Source organism: Microtus oregoni, unplaced genomic scaffold, assembly GCF_018167655.1.
Source record: "Microtus oregoni isolate MIOR12 unplaced genomic scaffold, Mior012 000017F_ref0000208, whole genome shotgun sequence".
Classification (NCBI taxonomy): Eukaryota; Metazoa; Chordata; class Mammalia; order Rodentia; family Cricetidae; genus Microtus; species Microtus oregoni.
This window is the reverse complement of record NW_024543076.1, coordinates 14,637,385-14,651,403: the sequence shown is the minus strand read 5'-3', so window position 1 is coordinate 14,651,403 and position 14,019 is coordinate 14,637,385. Positions and strand designations below refer to the sequence as shown.

At 38.8% G+C, this 14,019-nt stretch overlaps 1 protein-coding gene across 2 annotated transcripts in view; it reads left to right on the top strand.

Annotated features, from left to right (window-relative positions):
* Nucleotides 1-14,019, top strand: part of Map3k7 (mitogen-activated protein kinase kinase kinase 7) — a 55,620-nt gene that overhangs the window by 32,497 nt on the left and 9,104 nt on the right. For both annotated transcript variants that reach the window (XM_041667690.1, XM_041667691.1), the window contains 2 exons: nt 4,446-4,510; nt 11,787-11,892. In XM_041667690.1, the coding sequence (XP_041523624.1) occupies nt 4,446-4,510; nt 11,787-11,892 (171 nt within the window). The remainder of the gene's footprint in view (nt 1-4,445; nt 4,511-11,786; nt 11,893-14,019) is intronic.

Below are 14,019 nucleotides of genomic sequence, written 5' to 3'. Positions count from 1 at the left end.
TGTCCAGCTTCCAGTGACCTGAAATAGCTTTTTTTGTTTCAAGAAGCAGAAATGGGTGAGGTATTATTGGATTGCTTTAAGTTTTCTGATAGTTTATACCAGCTTGATTGCTACTATAAAATGAAACAAATACTCAAAATGTGACTTACAAAGTCACCTTATAAATACTGATATGATAGTCATAGTATGTACATATCTTGAGAAAACAAGCTAAACTAGAAAATGTAATAGAATATTAGTCTTAATTATGATGCTTGATTCCACTTTAAGGCACTTAAATAGCCTCTGATCCACTCTAGATATGCATTACCTTAAAATACTACCATTTGAGGGCATGGACAATGCGGTTTTACTGTATCTTTGTGGCTTCTCAGTCTGTGATAATATGGCCTGGTATGAAGACAGACAGAATGCCTTCACCAAAAATGATATTTCATCTTAGGTATTTCTTTACATAATAATATTTTTGAGCCATTCTTAACTGATGTATATAAAATATTTTGTACAATTTCCTGAAGACCCTGAGTTATCTGATGTTATTGTTTTTATAGTATCATTCTTGAAGCTAGAAACAAGCCTTAAGTCTCCATGTTTTAGATCCATGTTTTAGATGTTTAGCCGTATTTAGGTCTATTAACTTTCAAAAATAAATACCCATTTTCACTTTTATAAGACATTAGCTTTGCTGTATATTTTTATAGTAAGAGTATGCTGCAGAGAAAGGTGGAATTAACTGAGTTTCTGGCCCTGCTTCATCTTGGGTATTAACAAACCTACTGTCCAGTGGGAGGGCTTTGCATAGCATCACACCCTGGAGGCAGAGGCAGACTTGAGAGATGTTCATTGTTTTGCTTTCCTCACTAGCATAAGAATAGTTTTTCTCATGCTGTGTTTGAGTCAAGAACTAGTAGATACTAATATTTGTAAATATTCTTCAACTAGAATTATATAAATTATTACACATTTCCCAAATGAAAAGACAATACGGCAGGAGGATTTGAGCTTTTCTACAGTTGAAAAGTCCCTGCCTATTACAGGTAGTCTCATTAACAATTGTGAGCCTTTGATTAGGGACTGTGTTAAGATATTCCTGTTTACTTCCTATAGAATTTGATATTTGTGACTAGTTAAATAGAAAAGTTATTTAACTTTACAGTAAATATTCAGTGACTCTCCACCAAATTTTTTGTTACCAGGATCACATTTTATAATCTAAAAACTAAACTAGCATTTAGGTACATTGACACCTGTTTTTAGTCCCAGCAGTCAGGAGTCAGATGCCTGTGAATCTCTCTGGTTCAAAGCCAGCCAGGGGGCTACATAGTGAAACTCTATCTAAAAGAAATAAAATATAATTAAAGAAAAAAGAAAACAGGGGTGGACCTCAAATTCTAATCTAATAAAACTAATTCCAAAGCAATACTCATCCGTCATTAATAATTACTTTGAAAAACCTATCTGGTGTTCTTCTAAGAAAAGAGCCATAATTTGTTGAAATTAGTAAGAGATTGTGGCAATGTAATGAGCACACATTTTTAAATTATACCATCAGTTTACTACTAAGCAATAATTCAAAACTTACATATAAAATGTTATTCAATGTTTTCAATCGTATTTTATGCATGAGAACAATTTTTATTTAGAACTTACAAATCTCAGATTTTTCAACAATTTGGGCAAAAGAAGTCTCCAGGATAATAGTTTGCTTCTAAGTGAAGAGTCTGCATGTGCTTTGAAAGTTTCCAGCATCAGGAGTGAACGCTGTGGACTGGTCTAGACCATATGAAAACGCACAGGGGTAGGTTGTGTGAGACCTCGGGCAGTAGTCTCTGGACTTGTTCTGGAAGGACTTAACCACTTGCTTAAGAACTCAACTGTAGCTAAAAGAGCTGCTTTTTTGAGGAGTTAGATTGTGTCTATGACACACTTAAGAAGTGAGCTGTGATGGCAGCTTTCTGATGTCCTTGCCTTTCCGTGTGGGACCTGGAGGAGGGTGTGTAGCATGAGCTGGCAGTGAGATCTTAGACAAACCACTCTTTTTTTTTTTTTTTTTTTGTTTTTTTGTTTTTCGAGACAGGGTTTCTCTGTGGTTTTGGAGCCTATCCTGGAACTAGCTTTTGTAGACCAGGCTGGCCTTGAACTCATAGAGATCCCCCTGCCTCTGCCTCCTGAGTACTGGGATTAAAGGCATGTACCACCACACCTGGCAGAAGGTCAGGACTTTTTACCCCAGCAGTATGTGTAGGATGCTGGATTCAAACTCAACATCCTGCTGCCATCGGGCTTTCTGCCTCTGTTTGCTGGAATGTGTGTAATGCAGGTGTGCACATATCAGATAACTTTAAAACATGGAGAATGAGGGCCAGTGAGATGGCTCAGCAGGTGAGGAACTCCTTTCCAGAACTAACAATATGAGTGTGATCCCCAGAACTAACAAGCAGGAAGGAGAGACCTGTTTCTCACAAATTCTCTTCCGACCTCCACACACATGCTGTAGCAAGAGTACACACACACACACACAAACACACACACACACAAAGTAAGACATATTTTAAGTGTAAAATGAGTACATTTCTAGATGAGTATTCAGCGAAAAAAAATTGAGAATTCAAATTTTCTAAGAAGACATCCAGTGATTTTCATTTGAAGCCCTAGGAGCTTGAGTTATTTTACATTCATATTTCTAAATTACGGCTTTTAAACTTAATATTGGAGCAACAAGTATTTGCTGATTGCAATCCTCTTTTGCTTTGAGCTGTTTGCCAGGTGGTTTCTGACATGGTTGTGCTCATTAAAATGAATTGCCTAATACTGCTTGCTTCCCTCATGCTATAGCATGAAACTCTCATTTTATGGCATTTGTTAACTGTCAGCTCTTCTTTACCCTGTTTCATAAAAATTTTTCTCCCCCTTTCTTTCCGTCCCTCGGCTAAACTTGAACTCATATTTGGTGAAATTGTGGTGGCGATGTCATGGTTTGCAGACACATACGCTGGGTAATTCCTCAGATTCATAAATGTTCCTGACCTGAAAAAAAGAGTTCCAGACACTTTTATAAGTCTGTCTCAACTGTGCTAATTTTAGGATGAGCGTGTTGAATGAAATGGGCCTAAAATCGCTCGCTAGTCAAAGTAGTGCCCTTTTTGTTTTGGGGGAAACAGAAATAGTTAAAAGTATTTATGAACGTGTCTGATTCAATAAGTACAGTTTGTTTTACTTTGTAACCAAAAGTTGGGACATTTCAGAATAAACTGAAACTTGAAGTAAGTTTGAATTCAGAGTATACAAAGAATTTTAAAACATTCTGAAATAGGAAACATTATGAGCTATACTTTCAAGAGTGACTATACATTTGAGTTTTATATTCAGTACTTGTATTATTTCATTAAACATTCTTAATTCTATTCAAAGTCCACTTGGTGTATACATATAGCAATAATGAGATCACATGGGTTAAAATGCTAAATGATACTGATTGGTTTTAGATACAATTTTTTTATATCCAAGATCATGGAGAGTGAAAAATACAAATGATTTGTCTGCTCAGCAGAACAAAGCTGTTGGAGTGTGTGTCTTAAATGCTGCCTGCTAGTTGGAGAATTATATGGTAGTGTTTTCGGAGTCAGAGGCATTGTGAATATTGTACCAGCTGTTTCTTGTAGTATTTCAGTGTTTCCTTTTTAACAGCTGATCTCTAATGTTAAAAGATACTGTATAAACAATCCTACTCCCAAGTAAAGGTGCTGAATGAAGCTGTTGTTTAAGTCAATCTGTTCTGCTGAAGACTTGTTTGTAGAATTCTTTTTTTTATTGAGTTGTTAATATAGATATTTCTAAAGTAGGGTGTTCATAATAGCCCATCTTCACAAGCTGCATATATTTATTTGAGCATAGAATGAACATTGTTCATCTCCCAGAGGAAACTGAGCTGTTACTAATGATGAATTACTGCATTCTGACAAAGAATAATGGGATTAAATGTGACTCGGGTCAATAATTTAAACCTAAGCATCCTCTGAGGCACTGCTGCCAGCTAAAGCCAGACATGTCTTACAACCTGCTAGCTGTCTTACTGTGAAAACTGTAACGTAAGGCCCTTGAAATAGATGCCGTCATCGGCCCCAGCCCCCAGGCATTCATCTGTTTAAACACATGACAGAAGATGGTGGAAGACAGTCAGCTGCTGTTTGTGCAGTAGTAGGGTATACTCTGCTGAGGGCCAGTAATTTTAGAGTTAATACACTACAGTTCTCTCTCTGTCTCTTTCTTTCTCAGTTTTTGGGTTGCTTTGTTTTTACAATGAAATTACTCATTCTTTTTCCTTTAAACGTGTTCCGTAGAGCCCTGGAGCAGCAGATTGCACTTCCTCTGCAGCAGTTACACCCTGATCCCTTGCGTGGGTAGACTGCAGTTTTACTTTTTTCTTGTTCTTGTTTTGTTTTAAGGCAACGGGCAACCAAGACGTAGATCCATCCAAGACTTGACTGTTACTGGGACAGAACCTGGTCAGGTAAGAATTAACATTCAAATTATCTGTCTGTAGAAAACTGTGATGGATAGAGTTCAAGAATAAACCATAATGTTCTGTAAAAATAGTTGACCTGAAAATGTAATCAGGAAGTTTATTGCTACTGAACTTCATTCAGTCCATAGGAAAGATGAAAAAGCACTAATGTTCCTAATTGAATTTGAACTGTATGAGAAGGTGTGTTGTTTCTCGTATGTGTGCGGAAAGCACTCTGTCCTGGAACTTAATAATGTACCTTTATCATTGTCCTCTTTTCCTAATAAGAGGAGTGAATACCTGCCTAATATTGTTACTCCTGGGGCTACCTGGAGAATTTTAACATCTTTTAATTTGATGTATCCACTGGTATATTTTTCTTAAATATCCTTTGAATATAAATAGTAAACAGATGGCTAAACTCAAGGAAGCTTCTGTTCTAATGATTACAGATTTTATTGCTTGTTTTTCATGCACTTCTGAACTCCCCCATCTCTTTATTATAACTTTGCTGTAAGTAGCCCAGATAATGCTATAATTTAAGCCATATTGACTCTACTATAGAGTTCTAATTAATTAGGTATATAAAGTTAGCTAAGTAATTCAGGTTTTTTCTGTTATTCAAATAATACACTTGATATGCATTTTTATCATGTTTTCTAAAATGAATGAGTACTAAGTATGAGGTATTTTGTTTTGTTTTCATATGAGTATAGTATTCATATGAAGTAATAAAATTACTGCATAATGGTTCATGTATACATGGAAAGTATCAGTGTAACTTACTTTGAAGAAATAGACATTAATACTTTTATTATTTCAGTTTTATAAAAATTAATACTTTTGTGTTTCTAATAAAAGTTAGATTGTTTTCTAGCTCTCTGTTTAACTTAAAAATATCTTGATAGTCCAGGCATTGTGTTAAACACCTTTAATCCCAGTACCTGAGAGGCAGAGGAAGGTGAATGTCTTTGCATTTGAAGCCACCCTGGTCTATATAGTGAGTTCCAGGACAGTCAGTACTACAAAGAGCAACCCTGTCTCAAAAATAAAAGAAAAAAAAACTGATAAAGTGATTAATATCTTTGACTTTATTTAAATCTGGTAATATTTTATGACAACTTATACTGCACACACAATATATATGTATACATAAAGTCTTAAAATATAGAAATACATATGCGTTGTTACTTATTTAGAGTCATTATTAATTTAAACCTTTTCTCACTCATTCAGTAGTGATTTTTTTCCCCAGTGTATTGGTTCTTATGAATTACAAATTACCAAAGTATTACAACCTTACAGTGCCTTGTGTTCACTTTGCAATGAGAGTGACGGAGAATAATTATACTGTACTATGAATGCATTTCACACCAGGAAAGTGTCTACATGACCATTGGGTGGAATCCATGTAATTACTCATGAAAACAGCACTCATTATGTGGGAGGGAGCGTGCCCACAGCTTGGAGTTCCAGAACTTGACAGTGTGCTTCTTTTCCAATTCGTTGAATCATTGGTAGGTGGGGGTGGGGCGCTTCTGCTTTTATTTTTATTTTGAGGTTTGTTTCTGAACACTGAAATTGGTAAGAGCCTGATGTAGTACAGGCCCATATAGTACGACTGTTATGAGAAGGAAGAGTGTGCTGGTGAAGCTTAGCGTTGCATCTCACAGAAAAAAGTGAACCTCTCAGTTGTGTGTACTTGGGCTTGTGACTTGAAAAAATCATTTCACTGAAATTACTTTTCTCCTATAAATTAAAATGCAAGACTTTGGGGGGGGGTGCTTCCATTTCTACTTGCAGTGTACGTGGTTTACAGTTAACTTGGGAAGCTTAGGAAGCACTCAAAATGTACCTGGCCTCCTAGTGTCTTTGGGAAAGAAAAAAAGCAACCGTTTACTAGCTATATCCAAAAAAGATTGTTCTCAGACCCTGGGAAAATAAGACAAAGCAAATCCACTTCAATGTATGAGGGTCACTGCCACCCCAAACACAAAAAAGCATTGTCCTTCCATACAAATGAGAATGGCTATAGTAGCTTTACCAAGTGCAGCTCTCTCCTGTCTGTCTGCCTCCCTGTAGAACTGCCCCTGTTGGCAGCAGCCATGTGACAGAGAACCTCTCTGTCCTCCCCCAAATCAACCAAACACAAAGTCTCAGTTCTGTGAGTTTCTTTCTAGAGCATTCTTAAAGAGATATTCTCTGGTGCCCCATAGAGAACCTTCATCACCACAATAAACTCAACTTTATTCTACCAATGTGTTCCTGGCAGTCATTGACTGGAGACTGGCGGTACGAATAATGCCCAGTCTTAGTGGAGCCTTTTCTGCCCCCAGACTTGCAGGGAAGGTCTAATATATCCCTGAGTGGCTTCAAATACATGGCAAAGGATGGCTTTGACATGCTGATCCTCCTGACCCTCCTGCCTCTACCTCCCAGGTGCTTAGCTTATGGGTGTCAACTACTGCCTCCTGTCTACGTGGTTTTGGGAATCAAACCCAGGACTTTCTGTGTGCTAGGCAAATACTACCAACTGAACTGCCTCTCCATACTAAAATGATGTACTGTAAATTAGATCTACATATTCCTTTTGGGGCGCCATCCACTATATACCTACCATTCCACAATAATGCAGTTACCATTATCTAGAGAATTAGACACGATATGAACCCAGCATGCTCCTTAGTTGTCCTGAGCTTCAGCATTCTTGTGCTACTAGACACTGTCACACCACTGTCTGGGGTTCCTATGGAATGTAAGAGTGCAGACCACAGTAGATGCTGGTCTGTGTTACAGGCCTTCCTCCATACAGAGCTCTTGGTAATACTGCTTTGTCCTCCTCTTAATATTCTTGCTATCCAGCTATGAAATGAAAATTAGCACTGGGAAATCATTGAATCTTGCATTCTATTCTTTCTGTGTCAAGGGAAAAGGGGTCGGGGCAATGGATGAAAGCTTCTGATGTCCTTGTGAGTTAAGGCTACTGTGTACTATGTAGGATGCTGTCTCACTAAACAAAAGGCTGTAAATGGCGCAAGTTGCAGTCTGAAATTGTATGCATTTGGATTTGAGAGCATTTCAGTGACTGTTCTGAGTCCCTGGGACTGCCCTAGAGGGAGGAAGTGCCTCTCTAAGTGCACGCTAACACATCTGTGCTTTAGAGTCACGACACATACAGCGCTGGGTCTGTCTGTGACGCTGTGACTGTGACTGTGGGCACTAAGGTTCTAAAAGGTGTGAAGGACTTTCTGATGAGTCTGATAGCATCAAACATGGAAGTGCTTGACTTAATGGAATTATTTTCCTGTCTGCCCGATGAGACCTAAAAGCTTAAGATTTGTTTTTATCTGTAGAATGCCCTTTCATAAATACAGAGATAAGATTCCGGTTACAGAAAGGCAGCTATGGCCCATGTCTCATGCTGGCAGTTCACCCCTGGAGTGTACATTCATTCAGCTTACATTCTTTTGCTGCCCCAAGCTGCCATATGGCGTTTCTGTCCATTGTTGCCCTGCATCTCTGTACTTTAGTTCATGTGAGAAGAGGGTAAACTGGGCTTGTCTCAGGAAGAAGCAACCCGAGTGAACTGTAATAGGTGGAGAGCATTTAGGGCCATCAGAATTGGACAAGCAAGATTTAAAGAGCAGATTGTGTAATGCAGTGTTTTCCATGATTATGAGCTGTAATGTAGGTTAGCCACAGAATAATTTTGTAATGTCAGATGATACGTAATATTCTTATTTTTGCTTTGTATGTGTTTCAGATACTCTAAAATGTTCAAGTAATGTTTTTTGAGAACTTTAGATTTTCTATACTATTTTTTTCTTCTGTCCTTGAAGTTAAGTTGTTGAGGAATCTTTGGTAATAATATAAAGCCCAAGTTTATGTAGAAACTGACTATAAATATAACCAAAATTCTAATTCTAATATTAGCTCCTAATCAGTTAGATGTCTTATAGACATGGTTTTGAACTAGGAAGGGCTTGTTAGTGCTGTGCACTGCTGCATGGTCTCATCCTGTGTTTCCTACTTGCTCACAGGCCCCACTTGATGAGCGTTGTTCTTTTGTCAAGACCCTTAGCCTACCCTCATTTGACTATTGTACTGGAACGTATTTAAAGCTGTGGTACTCATGGCAGAGCAGAAGCTCAAACTCTGAGTGGACAGAGACACAGATCCAACACTGCCACCCTCAGCTTCTGAAGAATTAATTTCTCTAGGCTTTGGGGACATCAGCTTGGGGGCAAACTGGGATTTGTAGTTTTGATGCTGGCAACATTTTAGGACTAGCTAATGTAATAGTGTTGGAGATTTTAAGATGTCTTTAATTTAGTCTTAAACATAGGGTTAAGAGAATGAGAAGCTCTCGGAAGAAAGATAGCCTGAGTACATCTCGAATTCCAGAGTAAGATATCGTCTGGTGTGGACATTGGTTTCTCCAGGGAGAGGCACAGTTGTCTTAGCATTAACCCTGTATACCATTTGTTTCCTCAAGTCACATCTCATGGTTGCTAAGAATCCTCTGTTTTTCCTTTTCTCTTTGGATAAGATTATAGGGTAGATATAGAGGTGCCACAGATGAGATTAGAATCTTTTTGTTTGGTTTCGGTTTTTACTTTTTGTTGGTTGGTTGATTTTTTTTTTTTTTTTTTTTTTTTTTGAGACAGGGTTTCTCTGTAGTTCTGGAACCTATCCTGGAACTCACTCTGCACACCAGGCTAGGAAAGAAGAATCTTAAAACATGAATCCCAAGCCCCTGGTGTGTAGATTGATTGCTTGTCTTTTTACTGGGGTTTCAGGTGAAATTCCTAGGAAATTGCAGATTTGTGGCAGGGTAGAGAGAGGGGCCTTACGTTGCTAGTTGTGTTTGAATGTGTGTTTCTCTGCTGGTGAGAGGCTATGGCTGGATTTCAGGATAAGGGATTAGTCTTCATTCTTAGGTCCCCAAGAGTTTCTCTGCCTTAGAACACTTTACATTATTGCTTCTTCTTAATTTGTTTAGGCCAAAAATATATTCTCTAATATTAATGTAGATACTTTTGAGTGCTTCTTATCTGGTTTGTGTTTTCTATTTAACTTAGTATTTTTTTAATTTTTCAAATTTTTTATTTTCATTAGTTTTTAATGGGAAGTATGAATGTACTGAGAATGCAGGTGCCTGAAGAGGCAAGAGGTGTGGGTGTCCTGGAGCTGGAGCTCTAGGCACGAGTGGGCCCTCTGGTGTAGGGTACTCAGAAGAGCAGTAAGTGCTCTTAACCACTGAGTCATCCTTCCAGGAAATTAGATTTGTCTCACATTTCATTCATCCTAACAATTTGATTGGGGCTTTGTTTTTTTTTTTTTTCTCGCTTATGCGTGTGTCTGTGTATGTGTGCATACAAATGCATGCTGCATGTATCGGTCCCCAAAAAGGCCACAGTAGGACATCAGATCACCTGGGGTGGAATTGTGGCCTCTGTCGGGCCTCTGATCCGAACTCTGAAAGTAACCCCAGTCTTTCCAGCCCTGTGTTTAGGGTGTGTCTTGTTGTCATTCTGAGCTTTACTGTTGTAGTTTGTATTTGTTACTTTTAGTGGTAAGTTTGCTTCATCCTACTTGAGACTCCTGCCTTGTCTTCTTGCCATCTTTGAACTTGAATGGGTGCATTCCTCGTTTCTTCTCACATCTGTCTTTGTGGGTAAAGACAGATCTTACTAGTTGTACTGAGTACCTTTGAGATCTTAACATGTATACCCAGCCTGCTGAATACATCTGCTCTTTCTGAACAGCACAGGCGTTTTAACAGCAAGAGTCTTGCTTATCGGGTTTTATTATTTTGTAGATTATTTTGCTATATTGTTTGGTACTTTAGTAAATTAATTACTTTTTCCTTCACTTACAGTTTTCAATTATGTAGACTAGTAAGCACCCTTTTCTATCAGAATTTCCTTCCAATTAATTGCATCCTGGCCCTTTTGTCAAGGAAAAACTTTTTGTTAAGTAGAGTTCCTACTTAAAAATTCCTATCATGAGAGTCTGGATGGTAAATTCAGTTTTTATATCTGCAGGTGCTGTTCTGATCACATTCTTCATTTATTCTGAGCTGTTAGTTTTCTGCCAGCACTCTATAGCTAGAAATCCGCTTCTGTGGCTTTCTTTGTGGCTGTAGCTCATATTTTGTAAATGTGTTTTGAATATTTCTTCTGAAATGCATGAAACCAGTTGTGTTTCCAATTGGGAGCTTTCTTTTCAGATTTTGAAGTACTTGGATGTATCTGATGGGGCCTCTTGGTGATGAGGCCCGGGTCTGAATTTGTCATCCCTTTGTCTTCCTGTACAATATGCATAGATAGCCTGCAGGTCTTGTATATAATGGTTTCAGTGTAGCTATGTTTGGACGGTAGCCTGTCACGTGAGCTATTGGATAAGTGCAGTGTTTCTACTTGTGGCATCTTGTGAGCACTCAGTTACAGGTTTTAGAGCATTTCTAATTTCAGGTCTGTGAAGTTAGGGAAGCTGCTAGTGAGGAAATAGCAGCCTTCTGCCTCTGGAGGCCACTTCTATTTTCTGTTTGCCTGTTCTCTGGAATTTGACTGTATAAGACAATGTTGAACTTGGTGTATGGGTTTGTCTCCTCATACCTGCTTGAGTCCGTCCTCCATTGATTCTGGACATGGTTTCTGGATGGACAGTGGGCACTCCTCCTCCCTTCATGTAGAGTCACTGAAGAAGGGATTTTCATGATCCTCCTGCCTCTGCCTTCAAGTGCTAATCACAGGTGTCTACTACTGTGCTAGGCTTGCCGCCTGCTTTTGTCAGGAGATTTTTTTATTTTTTGCTAGTTTTCTCTTTCCCAGAGAGCAAAGCATTCCCTGGGCCTCAGCTTCAAACAGGGCTTTCTCTATGCCCTCTCGTCCTACAAGGACTCCTGGTTCCTTCCTAGGCCTCATCACTGGTTGCTCTCAACACAGCAGACAATCCAGGGCTCTAGGATGCAGTCCTCACAGTGGCAGCCTGAGCACTCCCCAGTTCCCTGTTGCTCTGCGGGCTTTATTTTTCTATTTATCTCATCTAAGCTTATAAGTGTTGAAGAGATGTCTTGTACGTATTCAACATACATTGATTTGAGAATTTGAAATGTATTAATTATATACTTAGAATTCTATTTTCAAGAATCTCAGGGCCTCGACTAGTAAAAATGGAAATATTTTGCATTTTACTAGAAATGAAAATGTGTCTTGTCAATTCTTAAAAAAAAAAAAAAAAACAATGACACTTTCGCCGTCTGCATTCCTTCCTGCAGGTGAGCAGTAGGTCATCCAGCCCTAGTGTCAGAATGATCACTACCTCAGGACCAACCTCAGAGAAGCCAGCTCGCAGTCATCCATGGACCCCCGATGATTCCACAGGTGACCAGCTTAGCTTCTCACTATTCTTTACTAAGATAAGCATGATGTATGTAATTATTTCGATTTTCATGTTTATAAAATCTCTTTGGTAGCAACATTTAAAATGCCCTTCGCAATATTGTGCAGAGGCTGACTGCCTTACCCTGTGTATATTTTTCTCCCAAATGCTAAACATATATGTTGAAAATTGACTTTTCCAGTTTGGAAACATGTGTTCTTGTACTTCACTCTATTATTTTTATATCATGACCTTTCCTACTGGATCTTTTCAGTAATTAAAATCCCAAGAATGGTAAAAATAACCATCATCATCTTCATCTTCGTTTTTACTTTTTAGTATATATTATTTGGTATTTTATATAGGAATACAATGTATTATCCACCCCCTACTCAGCTCCTTCCAAACTCCATCTCAGTTTTTGTGTTTAATTTCCATTGTGTATATTCCTTGTACATGATCTGTGTTGTATGAGGACATTTTCACATAAGTATACTGAACATACTTCTGTAGCCCATACCCTGTCTTTTTCACCCATCCTCCTTCCTGCTAGTTGTCTTTATTCCCCTGGACAGTTTCACGTCAGCTTCCATATCATATACAGACATAAAAGGAGAAAACAGGAAACACTTTTCTAAGACTAGTTTAATTTGTTTCTAGTTGCCCTCCTTTCCTACAGAGGACATATTGAAAACTCTATTGTGTATACATACCACATTTTCTTTCTCCTACATGGAGTCTAAGTATTGCCAGAATGTGTTGAACTGAAGTCCTTTGGGTAAATACCCAGGACTGTATGTATATCTGTGTTGCGTGGTAGATCTGCTTTTAGTGCTTTGAGGAACCTCTGTTGATTTTATGATGGCTGGACAAGTTTACATTTCATCCAGCAGGGTATATAAGGATACCGTTCTGCCAGATGAGATTGCACTTAAGTTCTAATTTGCTTTTTTCCTCCAGTGGCTAGCGAGATTGAACCTTTTTCAGTGCCCCCCCCATGGGAATATCTTTTATTCTTTGACAGTTCCATTCATGTACACAATGTATCTTGAACATACCCACCCCCAGTATCATCCTACTTCCCAACGTGTTCCCCTTCATGTCTTCCTTTTGATGACCCAAAGAATCCAATTAATGCTTCCTGAATACCTATAGGTTTGGGTCATCCACCAAGCATGGGCAACCTACCAACAGCCACACCCCTCCAAGAAAAATGCTTGTGACTCCCCTTCCCCCAGCAGTCAACAGTCATGAGCCTTCTTCCCATCCTGCTGGTTCATTGGCTGGCTTGGTCCTGTGTAGGTAGCCACAGCTGCTTTGGGTTCATGAATGTAATACTCATGTCCTGCCCACCAGACAGAATTTCGCAGGACTCCTTCAAGTCCTCTGGTTCTTAGATTCTTTACTCCTCTTCTGAGATGTTCCCTGGGCCTTGGGGCCAGTTGATACAGCTGTCCCACTGAGGACTGAGCACTCACGGTCACTGACTCTAATACTTGACCCAGTAATGCGTCTCTGGCCGAGGTTGAAAGCAACATTAATCTGTAGGTGTAAACATAAATATTTGGAAGGCTGGTTGACAGCATGTTAATTTAGCAAGATAATGTTAGGGTCCCCTCTTGGACCTATGACCTAATCAGCCCTGGGCTTTGACCAGGCCATTTTCTCATGTGTTTATTAGCCATTTGTGTTACATCTTTTGAGAACTCTCTACTTATTAGCTTATGTACTGATTTGATTGGTTAGTTGCTTGGTTTCTTGGTTTTTTTCTTTTGTATATTCTAAATATTAATCTATCTATCATACATGCAACCATCAAAGAAAGATTTTTCCTACACTCTATAGACTATATTCACTTAACTGGTTGGTTGTTAGTTGTTTTGTGGGAGGGGCAAGATCTCACAGTTTGTCATCCTCAAAACTTGCTCCATAGATCTGGCTGGCTTCAAACTCACAGAGATCCACCTCCTCTGCCTCACAAGGGCTGGGATTAAGGCCACTTCACCCCGATTAGCTTTTTCTTTTCTTTTTCTGTAAAGAAGCCTTGTAATTTTTTGAGATCCGTTTTGTCAACACATCTTGTTGGTGTTTTTCCTAAATGTCAACCTCTAGGGGGTTTTTTTTGGGGG